A 26,555-nucleotide genomic window follows, 5' to 3' on the forward strand; every position below is an offset into this window, starting at 1 on the left:
GAGACCATGGGCTATAGCCCATCGTCTCGGAGTCATTTTCGTCTTTTTTTCAAATCCTCGTTTTTCATCATTTATGACCATGGGCTATAGCCCATATCGGACGGCATACTATAGCATGCCGTTTTCCATCATTTTTGAAGATTTGAAAAAAAGACGAAAATCACTCCGAGACGATGGGCTATAGCCCATGGTCTCGAACGGCATTCTATAGCATGTCGTTTTCCATCATTTTTGAGGATTTGAAAAAAAGACGAAAATCACTCCGAGACCATGGGCTATAGCCCATCGTCTCGGAGTCATTTTCGTCTTTTTTTCAAATCCTCGTTTTTCATCATTTATGACCATGGGCTATAGCCCATATCAGACGGCATCCTATAGCATGCCGTTTTTCATCATTTTTTTAAATTTGAAAAAAAGACGAAAATCACTCTGAGACGATGGGCTATAGCCCATGGTCTCGAACGGCATACTATAGCATGCCGTTTTCCATCATTTTTGAGGATTTGAAAAAAAGACGAAAATCACTCCGAGACCATGGGCTATAGCCCATCGTCTCGGAGTCATTTTCGTCTTTTTTTCAAATCCTCGTTTTTCATCATTTATGACCATGGGCTATAGCCCATATCGGACGGCATACTATAGCATGCCGTTTTGCATCATTTTTGAGGATTTGAAAAAAAAGACGAAAATTACTCCGAGACGATGGGCTATAGCCCATGGTCTCGTCTGAGTCCATGGGCTGAACTTGAACCCACGACCTGTGGCTCACATAGACATCAGCTTATCACAGAGTGCCACCATGCTCTCTGAGAATCTCCTCAGCTTTCCATCTCTCTTCTGGATGTTATTCTCCAAAACATGCTGCAGAGTGAAAGTAGGAGGAACTCAGCTGGATTTGAACTCACAACCTCTGGCTCACACGGACGTCATCTTAACAAGGGTGCCACTGAGCTCTCAGTGATTTTTAGGTTGTAAGTTGTTTTTCTTGGTGTCACTTTTCAAATGGGGCCTTGGGATCATGTACAGAGCATTTGAATGGTGCTGTGCATCAAAGGTGTCTTTAGTGCTTTTAAGTGTTATCGTGGATGTTCATCAGATAATACAGAGGAGAAACCATGACAGGACACAGACAGCCTCCCCATTGGTGGATGTGAACCTGGCAGCCAGCCCATGTGTGTTCTGGTCCTGTTGATTGAGCTGAGAAGGACCTATAAAACTTCAAGGTTTATAGGTCCTTCTCAGCTCAATCAACAGGACCAGAACACACACTCGTTACTTTTCTTCCAGTTTATTATACTCGTCGTCACACTACTAGTCCTACATACTTACACCTAGAAACCCCATTCAAACCTACTCGAACAGCATACTATAGCATGCCGTTTTCCATCATTTTTGAGGATTTAAAAAAAAGACGAAAATCACTCCGAGACCATGGGCTATAGCCCATCGTCTCGGAGTCATTTTCGTCTTTTTTTCAAATCCTCGTTTTTCATCATTTATGACCATGGGCTATAGCCCATATCGGACGGCATACTATAGCATGCCGTTTTTCATCATTTTTGAGGATTTGAAAAAAAGACGAAAATCACTCCGAGACGATGGGCTATAGCCCATGGTCTCGAACGGCATTCTATAGCATGCCGTTTTCCATCATTTTTGAGGATTTGAAAAAAAGACGAAAATCACTCCGAGACCATGGGCTATAGCCCATGGTCTCGAACGGCATTCTATAGCATGCCGTTTTCCATCATTTTTGAGGATTTGAAAAAAAGACGAAAATCACTCCGAGACCATGGGCTATAGCCCATCGTCTCGGAGTCATTTTCGTCTTTTTTTCAAATCCTCGTTTTTCATCATTTATAACCATGGGCTATAGCCCATATCGGACGGCATACTATAGCATGCCGTTTTCCATCATTTTTGAAGATTTGAAAAGAAGACGAAAATCACTCCGAGACGATGGGCTATAGCCCATGGTCTCGAACGGCATTCTATAGCATGCCGTTTTCCATCATTTTTGAGGATTTGAAAAAAAGACGAAAATCACTCCGAGACCATGGGCTATAGCCCATCGTCTCGTCATTTTCGTCTTTTTTTCAAATCCTCGTTTTTCATCATTTATGACCATGGGCTATAGCCCATATCAGACGGCATCCTATAGCATGCCGTTTTTCATCATTTTTTAAAATTTGAAAAAAAGACGAAAATCACTCTGAGACGATGGGCTATAGCCCATGGTCTCGAACGGCCTACTATAGCATGCCGTTTTCCATCATTTTTGAGGATTTGAAAAAAAGACGAAAATCACTCCGAGACGATGGGCTATAGCCCATGGTCTCGAACGGCATACTATAGCATGCCGTTTTGCATCATTTTTGAGGATTTGAAAAAAAGACGAAAATGACTCCGAGACGATGGGCTATAGCCCATGGTCTCGTCTGAGTCCATGGGCTGAACTTGAACCCACGACCTGTGGCTCACATAGACATCAGCTTATCACAGAGTGCCACCATGCTCTCTGAGAATCTCCTCAGCTTTCCATCTCTCTTCTGGATGTTATTCTCCAAAACATGCTGCAGAGTGAAAGTAGGAGGAACTCAGCTGGATTTGAACTCACAACCTCTGGCTCACATGGACGTCATCTTAACAAGGGTGCCACTGAGCTCTCAGTGATTTTTAGGTTGTAAGTTGTTTTTCTTGGTGTCACTTTTCAAATGGGGCCTTGGGATCATGTACAGAGCATTTGAATGGTGCTGTGCATCAAAGGTGTCTTTAGTGCTTTTAAGTGTTATCGTGGATGTTCATCAGATAATACAGAGGAGAAACCATGACAGGACACAGACAGCCTCCCCATTGGTGGATGTGAACCTGGCAGCCAGCCCAGGTGTGTTCTGGTCCTGTTGATTGAGCTGAGAAGGACCTATAAAACTTCAAGGTTTATAGGTCCTTCTCAGCTCAATCAACAGGACCAGAACACACACTCGTTACTTTTCTTCCAGTTTATTATACTCGTCGTCACGCTACTAGTCCTACATACTTACACCTAGAAACCCCATTCAAACCTACTCGAACAGCATACTACAGCATGCCGTTTTCCATCATTTTTGAGGATTTAAAAAAAAGACGAAAATCAGTCCGAGACGATGGGCTATAGTCCATGGTCTTGACCGGCATTCTATAGCATGCCGTTTTCCATAATGTTTGAGGATTTAAAAAAAGACGAAAATCACTCCGAGACCATGGGCTATAGCCCATCGTCTCGGAGTCATTTTCGTCTTTTTTTCAAATCCTCGTTTTTCATCATTTATGACCATGGGCTATAGCCCATATCGGACGGCATACTATAGCATGCCGTTTTCCATCATTTTTGAAGATTTGAAAAAAAGACGAAAATCACTCCGAGACGATGGGCTATAGCCCATGGTCTCGAACGGCATTCTATAGCATGCCGTTTTCCATCATTTTTGAGGATTTGAAAAAAAGACGAAAATCACTCCGAGACCATGGCTATAGCCCATCGTCTCGGAGTCATTTTCGTCTTTTTTTCAAATCCTCGTTTTTCATCATTTATGACCATGGGCTATAGCCCATATCGGACGGCATACTATAGCATGCCGTTTTCCATCATTTTTGAAGATTTGAAAAAAAGACGAAAATCACTCCGAGACGATGGGCTATAGCCCATGGTCTCGAACGGCATTCTATAGCATGCCGTTTTCCATCATTTTTGAGGATTTGAAAAAAAGACGAAAATCACTCCGAGACCATGGGCTATAGCCCATCGTCTCGGAGTCATTTTCGTCTTTTTTTCAAATCCTCGTTTTTCATCATTTATGACCATGGGCTATAGCCCATATCGGACGGCATACTATAGCATGCCGTTTTCCATCATTTTTGAAGATTTGAAAAAAAGACGAAAATCACTCCGAGACGATGGGCTATAGCCCATGGTCTCGAACGGCATTCTATAGCATGCCGTTTTCCATCATCTTTGAGGATTTGAAAAAAAGACGAAAATCACTCCGAGACCATGGGCTATAGCCCATGGTCTCGTCTGAGTCCATGGGCTGAACTTGAACCCACGACCTGTGGCTCACATAGACATCAGCTTATCACAGAGTGCCACCATGCTCTCTGAGAATCTCCTCAGCTTTCCATCTCTCTTCTGGATGTTATTCTCCAAAACATGCTGCAGAGTGAAAGTAGGAGGAACTCAGCTGGATTTGAACTCACAACCTCTGGCTCACATGGACGTCATCTTAACAAGGGTGCCACTGAGCTCTCAGTGATTTTTGAGTGGTGTAAACCACTCCTACAACTGGCTTTTGTGTGCAGAAAAAAATGAGCATGGTTGCTATGTTCAAAATAATTTCTGACGTAATTAAATCACACCCGGGTGAACTGGATGACCGTAGCAACCATGCCCTTTTTTTCTGCACAAAAAAAGCCAGTTGTGAAATCACATCCGGGTGTGATTTCATTACGTCAGACATGATTTCATTACGTCAGACAGACCTTACACCACTCAGTTCACACGGGTGTGATTTTTAGGTTGTAAGTTGTTCTTCTTGGTGTCACTTTTCAAATGGGGCCTTGGGATCATGTACAGAGCATTTGAATGGTGCTGTGCATCAAAGGTGTCTTTAGTGCTTTTAAGTGTTATCGTGGATGTTAATCAGATAATACAGAGGAGAAACCATGACAGGACACACACAGCCTCCCCATTGGTGGATGTGAACCTGGCAGCCAGACCAGGTGTGTTCTGGTCCTGTTGATTGAGCTGAGAAGGACCTATAGGTCCTTCTCAGCTCAATCAACAGGACCAGAACACACACTCGTTACTTTTCTTCCAGTTTATTATACTCGTCGTCACGCTACTAGTCCTACATACTTACACCTAGAAACCCCATTCAAACCTACTCGAACAGCATACTATAGCATGCCGTTTTTCCATCATTTTTGAGGATTTAAAAAAAAGACGAAAATCACTCCGAGACCATGGGCTATAGCCCATCGTCTCGGAGTCATTTTCGTCTTTTTTTCAAATCCTCGTTTTTCATCATTTATGACCATGGGCTATAGCCCATATCGGACGGCATACTATAGCATGCCGTTTTCCATCATTTTTGAAGATTTGAAAAAAAGACGAAAATCACCCCGAGACGATGGGCTATAGCCCATGGTCTCGAACGGCATTCTATAGCATGCCGTTTTCCATAATTTTTGAGGATTTAAAAAAAGACGAAAATCACTCCGAGACCATGGGCTATAGCCCATCGTCTCGGAGTCATTTTCGTCTTTTTTTCAAATCCTAGTTTTTCATCATTTATGACCATGGGCTATAGCCCATATCGGACGGCATACTATAGCATGCCGTTTTCCATCATTTTTTAAGATTTGAAAAAAAGACGAAAATCACTCCGAGACGATGGGCTATAGCCCATGGTCTCGAACGGCATTCTATAGCATGCCGTTTTGCATCATTTTTGAGGATTTGAAAAAAAGACGAAAATCACTCCGAGACGATGGGCTATAGCCCATGGTCTCGTCTGAGTCCATGGGCTGAACGTGAACCCACGACCTGTGGCTCACATAGACATCAGCTTATCACAGAGTGCCACCATGCTCTCTGAGAATCTCCTCAGCTTTCCATCTCTCTTCTGGATGTTATTCTCCAAAACATGCTGCAGAGTGAAAGTAGGAGGAACTCAGCTGGATTTGAACTCACAACCTCTGGCTCACATGGACGTCATCTTAACAAGGGTGCCACTGAGCTCTCAGTGATTTTTAGGTTGTAAGTTGTTTTTCTTGGTGTCACTTTTCAAATGGGGCCTTGGGATCATGTACAGAGCATTTGAATGGTGCTGTGCATCAAAGTTGTCTTTAGTGCTTTTAAGTGTTATCGTGGATGTTCATCAGATAATACAGAGGAGAAACCATGACAGGACACAGACAGCCTCCCCATTGGTGGATGTGAACCTGGCAGCCAGCCCAGGTGTGTTCTGGTCCTGTTGATTGAGCTGAGAAGGACCTATAAAACTTCAAGGTTTATAGGTCCTTCTCAGCTCAATCAACAGGACCAGAACACACACTCGTTACTTTTCTTCCAGTTTATTATACTCGTCGTCACGCTACTAGTCCTACATACTTACACCTAGAAACCCCATTCAAACCTACTTAGGTTCATCTTACGGTGGACATGTTTGCCTGAAAAGGAATCTTTGAAATGTTTCATAGTTTTAGAAATATAGTGCTTTCAAATTTGAGAAATGTACTGTATAATGGGGGTCAATGGCAGATTTTGGCACATCAAAAAATAACTTTCACCTAGAAACTCCCTTCTGGCCCCAAAACTGTGGAATGCACTTCCCGTTGCAATCAGAACTGCAGCATCACTCCCGATCTTCCGCCGTAGTCTGAAAACCCACCTTTTCAGACTCCATCATGGCCCATAGCACTTACCCTACCCCCCTTAGACAGCACTTCTTAGACTTATATAGCATTTGAAACAGACTTATAGCATGTCATGTAGACAGCACAATAAGTGCATTGTATGTAGTCATAGCACTTCATAGTATATATGTACAGCATAGTATAGCATATATGTGTAGTTTATATGTATAGTGTCATTATATAGATATGTTCTAGTTATAGTTTATATGTATAGTGTCATTATATAGATATGTTCTAGTCACGTTCTTAGCTTACGCATGTTTCGCGATAAATGCATTTTTACATATGTGATGTATTCCCATGCTTTTTGTTCTTGCCTATTGTAAGTCGCTCTGGATTAAGAGCGTCTGCTAAATGCCTAAATTGTAAAATTGTAATTGTAAATTGTAAACTCCATTCACACTTATAATTCAGCTTACTGTGGAGACACATGCTGGAACTTTTTACTTAGAAAAGTTTTGTAGTTTTCGAAATATTTAACTTTAAGCGCCAATGCATTGTCAATGGCAATAGCACAAACTTTGGCACGTTACTTATTTTGGGCGGAAACCCCTTTTGGTGTTAGCATTATGGTATGCTTTAGCTATTGAAAAATAGCAGATCTACAAGCTCATAGCGCGCCACCGAGTGGCGCGCTATGAGCTTGTAGGTCTGCTATTTTAGAAAAATCGAAGAACGACTGACATAGAAACATAGCTTTTTCAGAAAACTGTCAGGATGTAGAAGACATTTTTAGAATCTGATCTCAGGTCAAAATGGGTTAAGTCCTACATACGTACACCGTATAAGGTATGGAACCCCATTCAAACTTTTAAATGTTCATCATACTATGGAAATGTTTGCCTGAAAATGCAAGTGCAGGTTGATGCCTTGCATGGTTTCCTCCGGCATTAGTTTATGAGTGTGTTGTTATGGGTGAATGTAATGAAATCTTTGGATAAAACTGCTATATAAATGCACCATTTACCATTTATAATACCCTTTGCTGACAGTTGTTAGTGTGGTTAAAACAGTCCTTGTGTCTCGTTCCTTCTCTGCTCTTTTCATGAGTTTCTATTTCTATTTCTATTAATCATCTAATAGCCTACCATGAAAAACGACATACTATAGAATGTCATGAGAACCATGAAAAACGACTTACTATAGTATGTCGTTTTTCATAGTTTATCATTTCTCTCAATTGTTTTTTTTTGTCGAAAACCATGAAAAAGATATAGGGCTATATCTTGTGCCACCCCTTACCCCTTATCCCAAAACGTTTTTGCCATTTTTTACTATCTTATATAGTAGCTGATCTACAAGCTCACAACGTGTGGCTAGTTGACCTATTTTTAAATGTTTTTCAAAATAGTAAGAAATGGCAAATACATTTAGGGTTAAGGGGTGGCACAAGATTTCTTTTTTCATGATTTATTTTTTCCACCCCGTCAAAAACCATGATGATTTTCATCTTTTTGAATCATCGAAAATCATGAAAAAAAAGACGTAGGAGAAAAGAGACTGAATCGTTTTTCTCATTTTTAATGACAAATATCAAGTATTCAAGGCATTTGTAAACCAAGTGTTCACAAACATTGTTTTAGACTTCCGCTCCTGAGGAACACAAAGCAAAGTAGAGCTCGACCTTCAGAATACAGCTTCAGTCCATCATGAAATGAATACACTTTCAGTTCAAAAAGTTACAAGAAGAAGACGTTAAAGCAAATCTACGGTCTACCTGCAAGTTGTCTGTATCAGAGCAATAGTAGTCCAGGCATTTTGGATAGTGGGGCATTTAAGTCCCGGTTTGTATACAGTACAGGGGTAGGAAAGGAACCCTTAAACCCTAGTAGGAACACATCAACCCCCTGCCCCTCGTGTATCTGACCCGGGCACAGACACGCCAAGTCAATCACCCTCAAGCCGGATTTATACTCAAGTTATCCACCGGTATCACGCACAGAGAATATTTAAGATAGAAATTTCCGGTGTATGACACCATGCGCAACAAAGTATATCAAGCCCTTCAACTGTCACATAATGCGTGTGCTGTTAAAATGTCCATGGTTCTCTACCCTTCGCTACCGATTGTGCACTTTTTTGTCCAGTTCATTTTGAATCCCTGTTTAGCTGCTCTGTGGCGCTGCAGCAGAGGTCCCTGTCTAGCTGCTCTGTGGCGCTGCAGCAGAGGTCCCTGTCTAGCTGCTCTGTGGCGCTGCAGCAGAGGTCCCTGTCTAGCTGCTCTGTGGCGCTGCAGCAGAGGTCCCTGTCTAGCTGCTCTGTGGCGCTGCAGCAGAGGTCCCTGTCTAGCTGCTCTGTGGCGCTGCAGCAGAGGTCCCTGTCTAGCTGCTCTGTGGCGCTGCAGCAGAGGTCCCTGTCTAGCTGCTCTGTGGCGCTGCAGCAGAGGTCCCTGTCTAGCTGCTCTGTGGCGCTGCAGCAGAGGTCCCTGTTTAGCTGCTCTGTGTGGCGCTGCAGCAGAGGTCCCCGGCTAGCTGCTCTGTGGCGCAGCAGAGCAGAGGTCCCTGTCTAGCTGCTCTGTGGCGCTGCAGCAGAGGTCCCTGTCTAGCTGCTCTGTGGCGCTGCAGCAGAGGTCCCTTTCTAGCTGCTCTGTGGCGCTGCAGCAGAGGTCCCCGTCTAGCTGCTCTGTGGCGCTGCAGAAGAGGTCCCTGTCTAGCTGCTCTGTGGCGCTGCAGCAGAGGTCCCTGTCTAGCTGCTCTGTGGCGCTGCAGCAGAGGTCCCTGTCTAGCTGCTCTGTGGCGCTGCAGCAGAGGTCCCTGTCTAGCTGCTCTGTGGCGCTGCAGCAGAGGTCCCTGTTTAGCTGCTCTGTGGCGCTGCAGCAGAGGTCCCTGTCTAGCTGCTCTGTGGCGCTGCAGCAGAGGTCCCTGTCTAGCTGCTCTGTGGCGCTGAGGCAGAGGTCCGTTCCCTATAGCTGTAGTACACGAGTTTCCATGAGGTTGCAGTGAATGCTCTTTTTTTGAGTACTTTGCCTGATTTATGCTTTGTCGACAAAAATAAAGTGTCGAGTCAACTAGCCATCCTGCAGTTGAAAATACCTGACACTGTCGCTTGAAGCATAAATCAGGCATTATATTAGGCTTTCCAGTCAGGATTTTTAAGCAGTCCCTGATCAGTACTAACTTGTTTTAAATATAGGGGCAGTGAAAAGGGTAGAGAATCACGACAAATTGAGATTAAGGGCATTCTGTGTAGCATTACTAGATCAATCAACTCAAATGTAGTCCTTAGAAAAAAAACATTTCAATAAAAACAACTCTCCCGTTTCACAAGTTGAGCACAACCCTTCCAAATGCAAATACTGTTCAGGCACAGAGAAAAGAAAGATACAGTTTCCTTGATTTTTTGTAAATTTTAAATCTCGATTTCTATTTTATTTTCTTGTTGACTACATTGTTACTGGTTAAATTCATAAATAGGCTTCTAACTAAGTGTGAGCTCTAGAATATGCTTCATTTTATTTGCCATTATTTACATGATAATTTAGGCATATATAATTTGAGGTACTCATTAAAGATAATACTAAGATTGAATCCCATAATTTGGCATTATTCACCCAAAACGCCATTATGGTAATCTTTATCTGGCATGATACTGTGAAAGCTATTGCCAAAGAATTAACCGTTGAAACTTAATCACTGCATGCAAAATGTCCATTTCTTGGAACAATGGCTGTCGGAATGTCATGTGCATCATTTTCATAGCCCAGTTCTTTCCATATTCCAAGTCTGTGAATCATTACATGATCCTCGTCTCACGTCATCACAGATAATTACCATTCCACAAATTAAAGTAGTCAAGGTTAATGAAGCTATATAGGCCAGTGGGAGATGTTAATAACTGTGCTATAAGGCTTGTCATAATGTGGTACATAACATATTTCAGCTCCACTATTTTGTGTACCTAAATAGGTAAAACACATTTTAAATGAAGCTAGACCTCAAGGCATTATTCAAACAAGCTTTAATTCTGCTTAATGTCCTCCACTTTTTTTTTTACAAAACTTGCTCTCTTTGGCAACTAACTGAGAACAATTAACAAGTAAGCGATGTTTCATCACGTATTGGCCACGTCAGCAGTTGTAACATACTTCTATATGGGAAATCACAACTTTTCATTTGCCCGTTGGTCTATAATGTAATGATAACTTGTGCTTTGTTTTAATGATTTTGTAAATATGATTCCCTCGAGCAGTAGATTTAAATTCATAGCAGTGATTAAGTTTAATAATTAACCTTTAATCAACAGCTCCATAGTACTGTGGGTCTGCTTACCACAACATTCACTGGCCTTCTAACAATTACAGTTTGTGTCCACTAGAGGCCCTCAAACACCCACAAAATGAATAATCTAAATGGATTACTCTAAATGGGTTTCATCATTTACATGCTCGCTGCACTAATTCTTAAAAGCCTAAAAGCCTAATATTATAAGTACTATGTACATCTGATGACCAATAGAATGTAGTAGCCGTTACAATACGAAGCCAAAATGACGCGTGCTTTAGTTTGACCTGTTGATTATTTTAATGGATCAGATCAAATCACTTTACTTTCAAGAAATCTAAAGAAACAACAAATGTTGCCACATTTGTTAGAATACAGCAGTGTTCAAACATTACAGTAATTCTTGTGTCCAAGAGTTAAAATTGGGTTTTCTTGCGTCTCCTTGGTCGTTCCCGTTTCAGGTGTGTGCCGACAACTTTTTTTTAGGACTAAAGCCAATCTTGCAGACTCAGACAAGGCGCCTCGCTGCCAATTCTGTAGCACAGCATTACTGAGAAACAGATTTCTTATCCAATGACTAAACTGATCGAGTTTTGTACAATACATCACCAATAGGAGGCTTCAAGATCGGTGGGAGCTGTTCCCCAAAAAGAGAAGAAGAGCAGGGCAAGTAAGAAGAATTGCCCCCCTCAACTGAGCAGACAGCGATCGACTATTGGGTTTAGCTAGCTATATATACTGGACTGGCCAAGACGGCCTCAGAGGCACTGTTACGAAAAAAGGAGTAAGAGGAGGTTCTGCAGGACTGAAACAAATGTACTTTTGTCATTTTTTGAAGATATTACAAACACCACAAGATCTTAGCCAGAGACCTACACCGACAAGAACGACACAAAGAACTGGTGGAACGGCTCGTAATGTACAACTTAGAGGGCCTCCAGCACCATGTTCACACCTCTTCAACCGTATGGGAGAGTAGGCTTTGCAGCTATTATTAACATTCAATGAGGTTGGCGTGCCCAACCATGACCGTTGGTGTAACGATGAGGTTGGCGTGCCCAACCATGACCGTGGTGTAACGATGAGGTTGGCGTGCCCAACCATGACCGTGGTGTAATGAACATGGGTACAGTAAGGGTACATATATGGAATACATACAGTGAGCTGTACAGTATGGAGGAGGACAGAGGAACTGTACACTAGGATCTTGCATAGTACAGGTTGGTCAGTTGTGCTTTAGACGCAGTGTTTGATGAGGAGTCATTTTGTCTTTTTCTTTCCTCCACTGGTCAGTTCTAGATTATAATGCCCTGACCCGTTTACAGTAGCACCATGTAACGTTCACACACGTTGAACTGCAGAGCTGACCTTCTGTGATGTTGTGAGGCTGCAGCGCATGATATGCAGATCAAAACCAAACTTTAAAAAAAAAACAAGTCTGCCGGAGAATCTGATAGTCAGTCCCCCTCCTCATTGACCATGATGGCCAGCCCTTTTTTTTTAATTTTTTTTCTTCTTTTTTTTTTAAGTATGGCAGACGTGCTTGTGAGTGTGTCGGCCTAGCTCAGGTCAGAGCTTCAGACTGCAGCTCTGAAAACGTGTCGTTTTTTTGTCGTGTGATAACAAAGCACACACGGTGTGGCGGCGTGGTGCTGAAACAGGGTGCAGGAAGGCACGTGTCACTGTGGAGACCCCCGGGGGGGGGGGGATTTCGCTGGGGGGGGGGGGGGCCTTTCGCTTAGACATGGGCGGAGCCACTGTGTTGCTGCGGCAAAAGGAGGGGCGGGGTAACTGCTTTGAGGCCGTTCCCGGGGCAGCTGAGACTGCTGTGCCCGCGGTTGAGCAGCAGCGTGGCGGGGGGCGGTTCGGCGGCACGCGGCGGGATGAACACGGGGCAAGAGCGCGTGCGGGCGTGGCTCTTCTGACCGCCCACGTGACATATGAGCTCGCTGACGGTGCCCAGCGCCGGCGGCAGCCGCTGGCGATTAAAGTCGGCGCGGTCCTCCTTGTGCTTGATGGAGTACCAGGTGAGGAAGATGAAGATGAAGCCCACGAACTTGAGGCTGGCGGCCAGGCCGAAGTAGACGAAGCGGAAGGAGGTGACGTCGTACTCCCAGCAGGAGCCGTGGACGCCGCAGTCCTGCTGCCACAGCATGCACGTGGTGTCGATCACGGCGCCGAAGTAGATGGGCGTGGGGATGTAGGCTGGAGGAGGGAGAGACGTCAGGACAGATAGGACTGTTAGATCTGGGATTCTACACAAAGTGACACCCCAGTTTGACATGCATTAGGCCCAGTGCCAGTTCCCAAATCTTTTAGCCCATTTCGGCCTGACGTCGAAATTTAAAAAATGTCTTTTTTTTTTTTAAAGATATTTTTTTTGCGGCTTACGCCTTTTATTGGTTTTTGAAGGGACAGACAGTAGGCTGACAGGAAACGGGAGAGAGATGGGGGAAGACATGCAGTAAAGGCCGTGTCGGGCTCGGGAGTCGAACCCGCGGCACACTGCGACTGGATTACCAGTCGGGTGCCCAGACGGTTAAGCCACCGCCTGGGCAAATGTCTTTTTAAATGTCATTTTTTCTGAAAAACCTCATGTTTCTGTATCAGTGGTGCTCAATATTTCGTGTCAAGGACCCCCAAAAAATATCTGTAATTGGCCGCCGACCCCCATCTGAAAATATGTTGTTCCAGGGACCCCTCCAGAAGCAAAGATTTTAGTTAAAAACTAAAACTCTGAAAGAATATATTCAAAGATTGATGAGCTTGTAGATCTGCTATTTTTCAATAGAGCACCGAAGTCCTGACGTCACTTTCAGTAGAGGGCACCAACACACAGGTTTATAGGTTTTTTTATTTGTATTGAAATCTCCATAGGGCGATTTTATGTCGCTTCATATAAGAACTGTGTTTGAAAAATAAACCGATCACCCCGGCCTTTTCACTCATATGGATATGAAGCATCGACTGAAGGTGGAAATGTACAAATATACCCAAAGAGTAACAAAATAAGCGTTAGAAACGAGCCAAACAACCCAGAGACTACATTTCCGGGTAGGCTGCTTCTGCCCGCAGCCGGTCGCACAACAGAAACTGAACGTTAATTACGTTTATTTTTATTTTATTGATATATAATGTATCGTGGTTAGTACGAGTCGAGTCACCACCAGCTGAGCTTACGTCAATGAGGAATCTCAGGAACGCAATATGTTGACAGCTGGGCGTGACGTATATGCTCAGCAACATTGCATTCATATGTAGTTTCAAGGCTTTTGCGGTCACATTAATTCCATTTTCTCAAGAAACTGGCTGTATCAAATATGAATGACATCATTAACGACGCACAGCCACTCCCCTGACAGAAAGGCCGGGGTGGTCGGTTTATTTTTCAAACACAGTTCTTATATGAAGCGACATAAAATCGCCCTATGGAGATTTCAATGCAAATAAAAAAACCTATAAACCTGTGTGTTGGTGCCCTCTACTGAAAGTGACGTCAGACTTCGGTGCTCTATAGCTAAAGTATAACATAAAGGTGATGTCTCTTGCAGGACTTTAAACTTGTGAAAATAGCTGATCTACAAGCTCACAACGGTGACAACGCACCACAATTCAGCCTGTTGGGATGGTGTACAGTACATCTGCTTTTTCACTACTTCTACTTTTTTCTATTTTATGAAAGTTCTTCAACTTCCCGACTTATACCATCAGGAACATTTCAACCTTTTAGTTAAGATCTTATTTATGATAGCAGAATGAATCTCAACTATAGCACCACTGGGTGGCGCCAGACATCTAGAAATAGAAAAGGAGCCAGTACTGCCGAGGAGGCTGAGAACAAAGCTTGACATTAAGGCAGCGGTACAGCTGACTTTAACACCTGGTTACACATGTTCACAAAGAATGATTTAAAACGACCTGGAGCTAACATGCACTCCTAAGCACGCACAGACACAAGCAGAGGCATGGAGCTAACATGCACTCCTAAGCACGCACAGTCGCACAGACACAAGCAGAGGCATGCAGATCCTGAGCTTTTATGGGAAAGGCGACACCGTGGCTGACGGGCAGAAACCGTGTATCTCATCATTTCATTTGACATTAATACCCTACTTTGCTGCAAGCAAAAGTAGAGAAAATAATGACCCGCAAGCTCAGAACATGTTTCATAGCAGCGCGTTGTGTGCTTGCAGATCGTCCCGTTTTTGCCATTTTTGAAATGAAATTGGGTAAAGGAGCATTCAGTGATTTGGGTAATTTGGAAAACCACCCAGTCCGCCCCGGTAACAAAATGTGCACATGCACGCTCTACAGTGGGGGGAAGTGCAACAGGCCAACAGCATGTGCACCAAGGCCCACCCCCACTCGATCATGATTGGAGGAAGGCCCCACTCATCCTGATTGGATGAAGGTTTTGCCACCCGCCACCAAAACTGAAACTAGGGTTTTTTGACCCCAGGGGCTCACTGGGGACAGGGAGGAACTCCTTATATGGCCAGCACACTCTATAGTAGGGAGGATTATCCAGAAAAAAAGAAAAAATAAGTGATATTTGAATTAAGTCAAATCACTGAATATACCTTTAAGCGTGTCTGTGGGTTTCCAAAAACAAATGAAAAGTTCTAATAATGAAGAGCTTGTGGCAAAACAATAACTACACTGGATCCATTGAAACAGGGGTTCTATTTTCCACGCTTTTGGTTTGGGACATACAAGGTTTCCACCCGTCAGTGACGATATGATGGTTGGACTGTGTACTCCCATAAGCACACCAAGAAGGTCAGAGGCATGTCGGGGCAGAGCTGGATGGAACTACACCCATCTACACCCAGTTTAAAGCTTCATCTGATTGGAACAACTTGTCTGTTTCTTTGAGATCAATTACATCATTTAACATTTTCAAGGCCTCTTTGCTTGTAGACCTGAAACCCATTTGTACTTGTTTTTGATTTTTGGAGAGAGGTGTGTACTTTAATGCTTGATTATTCTTTTTATCTTTATCTTTATTTTTATTATTTTCATTATTAGTATCACTATTATTAGTATTTTGTTAGGTGTTTCAGTGCAGTTGCTTCTGGTCTTGATGTAGTGTTTGAGTGGTTTGAGAGCATCTATGTTTTGTTGATGTTGTAAGTGTATTGTTCTGTGTCGACATGTTTAATGTATTGTTTTGTCTATGTGTCTATATTGAGATGATACATCTCAAGGGGCTATCCTCTAAAGGAAATAAAATGTCAATATATATCTGACATAAATCCAGTAGAAATGCACTTCTCTGTAGGGTACTACAACTGGATCCATTGGAACAGAGGTTCTATTTTCCACGCTTTTGGTTTGGGACATACAAGGTTTCCAGCCGTCAGCGACGGTATGATGGTTGGACTGTGTACTCCCATAAGCAACCCAAGAAGGTCAGAGGCATGTCGGGGCAGAGCTGGATGGAACTACACCCATCTGACATAAATCCACTTAGAAATGCACTTCTCTGCTATAATGGGGTATATGACATTTACTTTTGCATAATCATCATAATGATGGGGCGGCGGTGGCTCAGGGGTAGAGTGCCTGGATGGGAACCGTAAGGTTGCCAGTTCGATCCCTGTGGGCTCCCCCAGAGTTACTGTCGAAGTGTCCTTGAGCAAGACACTGAACCCCTAATTGCTCCCGATGTGCTGGTTGGTGCCTTGCATGGTTTCCGCTGCCATCGGTGTATGAATGTGTGTGTGAATGGGTGAATGTAATGCACAATCTCTGTAAAGTGCCTTGGATAAAGGCGCTATATAAATGCACCATTTACCATTTACCATAATGATTTCCATGTTGAGAAAATTGACAGAATAGTGAAAATAGCCAATTTACAAGCTCACAAGTGTTGTGAGCTTCTAGATCTGCTATTCTCACTATTAAATAATGCTTAAAGGACCACTTCACCACTTTTCAACCTATCTTCATATAATAGGTCCTCACTAATAATCATGAAAAAATGGTGCAATTTTTTTCTACTCTGTGTCTCATAGGAGGGCTGTGGGCAGTTCAGAAACCGTCTTCCAGTGACATCATCGATGGGGAATCCAAGCTAATAGAAACTGCAGGCGTTCTAGTCCTGAAAAGTTGCAATGCGAAAATGGAAGCCATCGTTCTCACGATAATGAAAATCTAAACATTTTTGTAAAAGAATCTTGTTTAAAAAAAAGTCTGCCTAATGATGATGTCACTGGAAGAACTGCCCACAGCCCTCCTATGAGACATAGACCGAGTAGAAAAACATTGCGCCATTTTTTCATGATTATTAGTGAGGACCTATTATATGAAGATAGGTTGAAAAGTGGTGAAGTGGTCCTTTAAGTGGTGCAATTCCTAATGCATATCTGTAAGTTTGGGTCCCGGGGAGACACCAAACCCATCCTTTGGGGCTGGTGTAACCGACGGTGTAGCTCATATGGAATACTAACCTAATGTTCGGAGCAGGACAAACTGCATCCCCAGAGCGAAAGGCCTCTCCTGCTCATCGACAGACCTGTGGAAGGAAGAACACGGGAATGCGTTAGGAGACAGCGCTGCACCGCGCCCGGCGCCCATCCTGCTCTGCAATCAAATGATTTGTTTACACTCGCTGGGACGTAACAACAAGACACGCCAACAGAGAGGAAGTGCCGGCGGGTGGCACGGAGAGATAAGGCAGAGAAGACGGCAGACAGCTCTAGTGTAGTGTAGTGTAGTGTAGTGTAGTGTAGTGTAGTGTAGTGTAGTGTAGTGTAGTGTAGTGTAGTGTAGTGTAGTGTAGTGTAGTGTAAACTTCAACAATTTTAACTAGTTTCTTCTAGTGTAGTGTAGTGTAGTGTAAACTTCAACAATTTTTAACTAGTTTCTTCTAGTGTAGTGTAGTGTAAACTTCAACAATTTTAACTAGTTTCTTCTAGTGTAGTGTAGTGTAAACTTCAACAATTTTAACTAGTTTCTTCTAGTGTAGTGTAGTGTAGTGTAGTGTAAACTTCAACAATTTTAACTAGTTTCTTCTAGTGTAGTGTAGTGTAAACTTCAACATTTTTTAACTAGTTTCTTCTAGTGTAGTGTAAACTTCAACAATTTTTAACTAGTTTCTTTTCTATCATAAAGTTGTTGAAAAGCACTAATATAAATGGTATGCATTATTATCAACGGTGTGTCAGGGGACCCCCTTCTCAAAGTTACTACAGAGTGGGCCGCAAAATCTTGATATGATCATTTGTATTTTTAGATTAACCACTTGAATCCTAGCATTACCCTATTCTGGGGGCAATTATATGTGCCGAAAATATCTGACCTACAAGCTCAAAATGCTTTGCATCGGGACACGTTATGAGCTTGTAGAGCGGGTATTTGTGCTCTTTTCTAAAGAAGACCTACAGGTAGGAGGGATATGATGATTTATTGATTTACGTGTCCTGCACACAAAGTGCCCAACCCTCATGGGTTTATAAGACAACATTTTACATTTACATTTACACCATGTTTAACCCATTTTGACCTGAGATCAGATTCTAAAAATGTCTTCTACATCCTGACAGTTTTCTGAAAAAGCTATGTTTCTATGTCAGTGGTTCTTCGATTTAAAAAAAAATAGCAGACCTACAAGCTCATAGCGTGCCACTCGGTGGCGCGCTACGAGCTTGTAGATCTTCTATTTTTCAATAGCTAAAGCATAACATAATGCTAACACCAAAAGGGGTTCCCGCCCAGTATTCTGTCTTCTCTCCCAAGCTTGACAAATGAAAAGATATCTCAAATGTTTCATAATCATCTAACTCAAGGGAATCCCCACAGATAGACGATAAGACATCTTGTTAACAAATACTTACTCTTATGTCATCATACGTATTTAGGGCAATAAAACAGAAAGTGAACCTAGTTTTTAATTTCACTCTCTTCCTCTGGAGTGGAATTAAACCTGCCAGTCTCCAGTGCTAATGATACTGTTCCTGGGGGTTAGCCTGGCTAATAAGCCAGACTCAAATCACACTGTCGTGTGGTATTTGAGTCTGGAGATGCTGTGTATGGATCTTGTTTCCCGGGGGGCGGGTTCAAACCTTTTCTCTTTGACGCAATTGGTCAGAGCTACTGTCAGTCAAAGGTCTCAAGCATTGAACGTCACTGTACCAAAGCCCGCCCATATTGCATACCGTGTCCCGATTGGCCACACCAGTTCTCTGGTGTAGGAAATGGGCGTACAATTGAGCCTCTCCAGACCGTAATCCGCCGGCAGGCAATTTTATTTTGCCAACGGCGGATTCGGTCTGGCTTATTAGCCAGGTTACCTGGGGGTGGCTTACTTAGTTTAGACTATAGTCATTGGTTAGACATGGGTTAAGGTTTAGGTTTAGGTGTGCTGCCCCGTGGGAGGTTAGGGTTAGGGTGAGGGTTTGAGATAGGTTGTAGTTGTAGGACTAATGACTGGTCTAACCAATGACTAGTCTAAACAGAAAACTGTCTAAACTAAGTACTCTGACCGTATTTGTGTCTCTTGTTTAAGTTATACTTCACAATCACATATGGTTCTACAATGAATCTGTCCTTTATGAGACAGTATGTTTGCAAATTGGGGTTTATACCATAAATCACTACACCCTTTTTCTTTATACCTGGAGAACATTATGCTTGGAGGTTCCCATCCAATATCGCCGTTAATTTCCAACAGTGGAGTCAATTTATGTACTCCCAAAAAGGATCTAATAGCTCTATGATGCACATTGTTACAACTAGTGTATTCCCGGGATAAACTCTTACCTGAGCGTCACAATGATGGCGGAGGGCTGGGCGCAGGCGGTGATGAGCGTGACGATGAAGAGGAAGATGAGGAAGGGGATGAGGGTGTTGCAGGTGCGGTCGCACTTCCCCGACAAGGCGTAGCCGTTCTCGTTCAGGTAGGTCTTGACGATGACCAGCTGCAGCTGGTTGACCTGGCCGCCCGTGTTGGGAGTGATGACCTGTCTGCTCTGCACACAGCCGCAGTCTGTGTAGTTCCTGATCTGTGGGCGGGTACACAACCTTTTATAAGGGGTACGTACGGGTATGTGTGGAGTTCTAAAACGGTTAGTCCCAATACTTGATTCTGATTGGCTGGTTACCGTCACGTGACCGTTGTAAATTTCACCGATAACCCACAACTTCAATCACTTTATATCATTCCCAGCTGATTGCGCAGCTCTGTAGCTGTACTGGGGAAGGGGAGCGCTTGATTGCCTTACGAACCCATGCCGTGCCCCAAACCCATGCTCGAGGCCCCAGCTTATCGGGTATTTTACAATGGCTGGGAGGGTAGAAGACCCTCCGCTGCGCGTCAGGTCTGCCTACGCCTCCCAGCCGTTGTAAAATACCCGGTAACCTGAGACCTCTCGTGGTTTATTGCTTTATTTAATTACTAGGCCTAGTAGTTAGCCAATAATCGTGTTTGTGGGTTTCTTGTGCGGCAGTTCACTGGGAGAGAGCGCGCACACACACACACGCACACACACACACACACACACACACACACACACACACACACACACACACACACACGCACGCACACGCACACACACACGCGGTGGTTCCTTGGATGTAGTGCAATCAGTCAAGTGATCCGACCAAAGTAATCTAAACATTTACTTTTTGTCATTTTGTTTTGATTTCCTGTACAGCATTGTTTCGGATCTAAACATTTCCTGTGCAAAAAGGCCCTTGCAGGGATATGGGCGGGGCGGGGGCCGGGGGCGGGGCCATGTTGTATATTATTGTAAAGACTGTCTGTCGCCTGGAGGCCAGACAGCCAGTTCACATCCCATAATAGTTGGAGACACTCAGGCTTCAGGGCAGACCATGCAGCACAATATTAGCTCAGTTCTTTAACCCATTCTGGGCGGGAACCCCTTTTGGTGTCAGCATCATGTTATGCTTTAGCTATTGAAAAATAGCAGATCTATAAGCTCATAGCGCGCCACCGAGTGGCGCGCTACAAGCTTGTAGGTCTGCTATTTTTTTCAAACAGACATTTTTAGAATCTGATCTCAGGTCAAAATGGGTTAATGTACTGAGCTTTGAGGGTTCAAAGAAAAATAACATGTAAATGTATAAACCCAGTGAAGCCTGCGTCTGAATTATACATGGTCCTGAGTTCATGTGCGAGAGTATGTGTTTTTTTTTTTTACATACACACGGCGCAATGCAAGTGTGTGTCTGTGTGTGCAAGCATGCACGCGTGGGCACACTCACCCCTGTGCTGTCATTGCCCACGGTGCTGCAACCCGCCAGGCAAGGGTTGAAATAGGTGATGCCGTCAGAGCCACACACCGGCGCGTACTCGTGGATCTTACAGCCACAGTTGACGTTGCAACTGCCTGTCAGGTTCCTGTGAGTCATCGTCAAAGTAGGGCTGCGGACAGAGAGAGAGAGAGAGAGAGAGAGAGAGAGAGAGAGAGAGAGAGAGAGAGAGAGAGAGGATATTTCACATTACATGCTAAACAAAATACATTATGAATGTGAGATGGTATAATGCAGGCCAGAGGCGTATCTACAATAAGGCGAGGGCAGGCGTCCGCCTGTCCAAATCTATTTCTGGCCTGGCCAAAATCCATACAATGAGAAAAAAAGAGGACAAAAACAAGACCTGAGAACTATTAGTGGACAGCTGATTGGCCGTTGCGGTAGAGCGCGACCCTCAATCACCCATTGGAATGTAAATGCATGCCTTTCAGTCTTTGTATCCTACTCGTCTGACAGGTATATCTCTTTGAAAACCTTTAGTGCTACGATTGTGCGCGGGGAGACGACAATTAACACATCTTGCCTGCCCAAAACGTAATTCCTGGATACGCCACTGATGTAGGGCTACTAGACCATCAGGATGCACAACACCGTATGGCTTTGGAACTGGCAGTATCACACCACTGATGCATTGTGTTGCCAGTTGCCACGGAAACGGTCGGTGGCGTGACGTCAGGCCATGACGTCACGTCACCCTATAAAGTATGGCTCAGAAGACCGAAGAAGTGCCAAGCCAGTCAATCAGTAGAAAGAAGATCAATAATATAATATAATAATATACTTTCAAGCAATATAAAAAGAGGTACCCGAACTAAGATACCGGGCTCAAGCCATTCGACTCCCTCCCCTAAAGTATAAGGCCCCCTCAAGGAGCCTCTTTGCACCAGCCCTTTGACAGCTACCTGCTGATACAGGAAATCGTCATTACACATTGTGAGAACAGCCAGAGCCGAGCTTGTTTAAACAAAAAAAAAGGCATTTGGTTAGAGATGATTATGTTTAGTAGTTTTTTCCACATTACAACGTGTTGATATTTGACAAAGTTTAGAAAAATATATCGAAATCGTCCAGTGCCATGTTTGCTTTTAAATAACAATATTTATTCACTCATCTCCTACTGAGATCAAATTATTCTTCTCTCATGAATAAATGATTCAAACCGAAGCACATCGACAACGTCAACAATTAATGTGTGCGTCGATGCAGCCTTCCTCCAAGCTAGGGCAGAGAGAGAGAGAGAGCGAGAGAGCGAGAGAGCGAGAGAGCGAGAGAGAGAGAGAGATAGATTGAGAGAGAGAGAGAGAGAGAGAGAGAGCGCAGAGATGAGGCAGGGAGTGAAAGCGAGAGGTGCTCTGGGTCAACAGGCGGTGTGGGAACCAGCTCTCTAAGCCAACAGGTCTGCTGTTCTGTCCACATGGGGGGCAGTGAGGCACGGCCTCGTTGTCTCTGTGAGGCCCTGCAGTGAGGCCCAGCAGTACCCCCAGGGACACGCGCACGCACACACACGCTCACGCACACGCACACGCACACACACAGAAGAAGAACACTATACTGTCAACCTCTACAAGGTGGGGAAGGTAGGTTTGTAAGCGAGAAGAGACCATGCACCATGCAAAATAATTATCCCGAAAAGCAGAGATAATAAAGCAAATTTTTTACTGACTACTTTAGCCGGTGGGCCATGGTGTACCCATTTTGGGCGGGAACCCCTTTTGGTGTTAGCATTATGTTATGCTTTAGCTATTGAAAAATAGCAGATCTACAAGCTCAAGCATATTTTTGAAAAATCAAAGAACCACTGACATAGAAACAGCTTTTTCAGAAAACTGTCAAAATGGGTTAAAAGCCTGTATGGTGGTAGCGGTCGTAAATGTCATCACAGCGGTCAGCGGTCACAGGAGGAACGAGTTCAGTTATCGGGTCAATTCAGGTTAAGAGCAGCATTACTCTGCAAACAATAGCTGGGCTCCTGCTGACACAACACAGCCACATTCCGGGACAGAGAGTGTGTGTGTGTGTGTGTGTGTGTGTGTGTGTGTGTGTGTGTGTGTGTGTGTGTGTGTGTGTGTGTGTGTGTGTGTGTGTGTGTGTGTGTGCGCACACACGTGTATGTGAAATGGCATCCATCTCAACACAGACCCAGACGTGCTGCACTTTTGCAGTGCACGTGACCTTAATTTTACCCCCACCCTCCCTCACAGAGCCCTCAAGATGCTGTGGTGTGTCATGATGAAGACCGCATCGCTTCAGAATCCCAAAAGATGGGACCAAGAGAAACGGAAAGAGCTTAACCCATTCTGACCTGAGATCAGATTTTAAAAAAGACAGTTTTCTGAAAAAGCTATGTTTTTCAGTCGTTCTTCGATTTTTCAAAAATAGCAGACCTACAAGCTTGTAGCGCGCCACTCGGTGGCGCGCTATGAGCTTGTAGATCTGCTATTTTTCAATAGCTAAAGCATAACATAATGCTAACACCAAAAGTGGTTCCCCGCCCCAAAATGGGTTAATCTGCTTTAACCAATGTAGGACGGGAACCCCTCTTGGTGTTTTAACTAAGCATTATGTTATACTTTAGCTATTGAAAAACAGCAGATCTACAAGCTCATAGCGCGCCACAGAGTGCCGTGCTATGAGCTTGTTTTTAACTCAAAATATTTGCTTCTGGCAGGTCCCTGGAACAACATATTTTAAGATGGGTGCGGCTGCCAATTACATATAGTTTTGGGGGTTCTCGACATGAAAATGTTTGAGAACGACTGACATAGAAATGTAAACCAACATTTGAAGTGAACGGAGCTCCTGGCCCCTGTCTAGTTGAGTAAGTAGCATTCTTTTGTATTTTAGCAAACTGCTGTTAGTGTTACTCTAAGTACTTTTGTATTAGTATTATATTATTAGCTTGTGTGATAGTCAGTAGTTTATAGTTGTATTGTTTGTGTTGAAGCAGTAGGCTTTGGACACTTTGGACTAGTGTAACTAGTTTCACCCTGTGATAGGCCACTTGATAAGTAGTATAGGCCACTTGATTTGCTTGTGAAGTGTGAAGTGAGTGCTTTAGCCAGCACAGCTCTAGGGTTAAGTAGCCAGGTTGGGAGTATTCAATTCAGTGTGTAAACCAACATTTGAAGTGAACGGAGCTCCTGGCCCCTGTCTAGTTGAGTAAGTAGCATTCTTTTGTATTTTAGCAAACTGCTGTTAGTGTTACTCTAAGTACTTTTGTATTAGTATTATATTATTAGCTTGTGTGATAGTCAGTAGTTTATAGTTGTATTGTTTGTGTTGAAGCAGTAGGCTTTGGACACTTTGGACTAGTGTAACTAGTTTCACCCTGTGATAGGCCACTTGATAAGTAGTATAGGCCACTTGATTTGCTTGTGAAGTGTGAAGTGAGTGCTTTAGCCAGCACTCCTGGCAGACGATTAGCAATCAGTTGGAGTGGCCTTATACCACCAGGTGAAAGCGTCAGCTGTTAAGCGGCGGCCAGCAAACGAAGGCCAGGCGAACAAAGGCGACAGGCGACTTTGTCAAAGTCCGAACAAAGGCGACAGGCGACTTTGTCAAAGTCCGACTTCGTCACTGAACGATAAGCTGTAGCATTGATTAGTGACATATATAGTAGTGTGATAGATATAGTAGTGTATTGTGGTATATGTTTAGTGATCTACAATGTGTTTTCTTCCTATTCCTGTCCTCTCTTCTTCCTGGCGGTCGCACAAACACTGGGTTCCACCCAGATGTCGCGACACAACTAATCTCATCTATCCTACTCTTTCAACTCACGTCGAGCAAGTGGTAACGGGAGGGCTTTGGAATTGCCACTCAGCTGTGGTGGAAGGCAAATCTGCTTTCATCTCAGCCTACGCGTCCTTGCTCTCCCTTGACTTCCTTGCTCTGACTGAGACCTGGATCAGACCAGAAAACACAGCTACGCCCGCGGCTCTGTCAGATGTGTACTCTTTCTCTCACACTCCCAGAGCCGTGCGGACAGGTGGTGGGGTTGGTCTGCTCATTTCCAGAAAATGGAAATACTCTCCTGTTTCACTGTCACTATTCTCTCCTACCTCATTTGAATTTCATGTGGTCACTGTTTCTCATCCAGTCAAGCTCACCATTGCAGCTGTTTATCGCCCACCGGGCCCTGCTGGTGGCTTCCTGGAGGAGCTGGACCATCTAGTCTCCCACTTCCCTGTCGATGGCTCTGGATTCATCCTTCTGGGTGACTTCAACCTCCCGACTGAGAAGCAGCTAGACCCACTACTTTCGTTTCTCGCCGCCTTTGACCTAGTTCTTTCCCCATCTCCTCCTACCCATGAGGCGGGCAACCAACTGGACCTGATCTTCACCAGAGGCTGCTCTATTGCTAACCTGTCTGTCACTCCTCTTTCCAGTGAAAAGGGTAAGAAACTCTCTGATCACTACTTCATGTCCTACTCTCTCTCTCTCTCCTCTCCCCCCTCACAGCCCCTCCCTACCCACATGATTTCCTCACGTCACAATCTTCGCTCACTTTCCTCCACTGATCTTTCCTCTTCTGTTCTCTCTGCTCTCCCTGCCCCTGAATCCTTTGCTCTTCTATCCCCTGATACCGCCACAGATCTTCTTTTCTCTACTCTATCCTCTTCTCTCGACCATCTCTGTCCCCTCACCACCAGGCCTGCACGCCAAACTCCACCTGCCCCCTGGTTGTCGGACTCAGTGCGGACTGAGAGACGGAGCCTGAGAGCGGCTGAGCGCAAATGGAGAAAGGGCAACCTCCCGGAGGACCTTCTCACCTTCCAATCTCTCATTTCTACTTTTTCCTCCTCTCTATCAGCTGCTAAAGCTGCTTTTTTCTGCACTAAAATTCAGGCTTCTGCTTCCAACCCTAAAAAACTCTTTGAAACTTTCTCCTCTCTCCTACAACCACCACCCCCTCCTCCCTCCTCGTCCCTCCTCCCTGACGATTTCGCCAACTTCTTTGACAAGAAGGTGAACGATATCCGATCCTCCTTCCCTCCTCCCCCGGCTGGTGCCCTGCGCACTGCCCACACCCGTCTGCCTGCCACCCCCCCCTCTCTACCTTCATCTACTCCTCTTCCCCCCCCCATCCCCTCTCTATCCCACTTCTCCCCCCTCTCCCCTAACGAGGTCCTTCTCCTTGTTACCTCTAGTCGCCCCACCTCATGCTCTCTGGACCCGGTCCCATCCACTCTGTTGCAGTCTATTGCACCTGAACTTCTTCCCTTCTTAACCCACCTTATTAACACCTCTCTGACATCTGGCTACTTTCCCTCTACTTTCAAGACTGCCAGAGTCACCCCCCTCCTGAAGAAACCGACACTTGACCCCTCTGAGATCAAGAACTACAGACCGGTTTCCCTTCTATCCTTCCTATCTAAAACTCTCGAACGTGCTGTCTTTAAACAACTGTCCTCCTATCTCCACCAGAACAACCTCCTGGACTCCAACCAGTCTGGTTTCAAAGTGGGTCACTCGACAGAGACTGCCCTGCTGGCAGTGACGGAGTCGCTCCATGCCGCTAGAGCGAACTCTCTCTCCTCCGTCCTGATACTCCTGGACCTGTCTGCAGCGTTCGACACGGTGAACCATCAGATCCTCCTCTCC

At 44.4% G+C, this 26,555-nt stretch overlaps 1 protein-coding gene across 2 annotated transcripts in view; it reads right to left on the bottom strand.

Annotated features, from left to right (window-relative positions):
* Positions 1 to 7,958: 7,958 nt before the first annotated feature.
* slco5a1 (solute carrier organic anion transporter family member 5A1) overlaps positions 7,959 to 26,555 on the bottom strand; it is an 84,931-nt gene continuing 66,334 nt past the window's right edge. For both annotated transcript variants that reach the window (XM_079489194.1, XM_079489195.1), the window contains exons 7-10: positions 20,901 to 21,060; positions 19,437 to 19,678; positions 17,126 to 17,190; positions 7,959 to 12,878 (exon numbers count right to left, since the gene is read on the bottom strand). In XM_079489194.1, coding sequence (XP_079345320.1) covers positions 12,412 to 12,878; positions 17,126 to 17,190; positions 19,437 to 19,678; positions 20,901 to 21,060 — 934 coding nt within the window. In that variant the 3' untranslated portion in view covers positions 7,959 to 12,411. The remainder of the gene's footprint in view (positions 12,879 to 17,125; positions 17,191 to 19,436; positions 19,679 to 20,900; positions 21,061 to 26,555) is intronic.

The sequence above is a fragment of the Electrona antarctica genome, assembly GCF_951216825.1.
Source record: "Electrona antarctica genome assembly, chromosome: 20".
In the NCBI taxonomy this organism is placed as follows: Eukaryota; Metazoa; Chordata; class Actinopteri; order Myctophiformes; family Myctophidae; genus Electrona; species Electrona antarctica.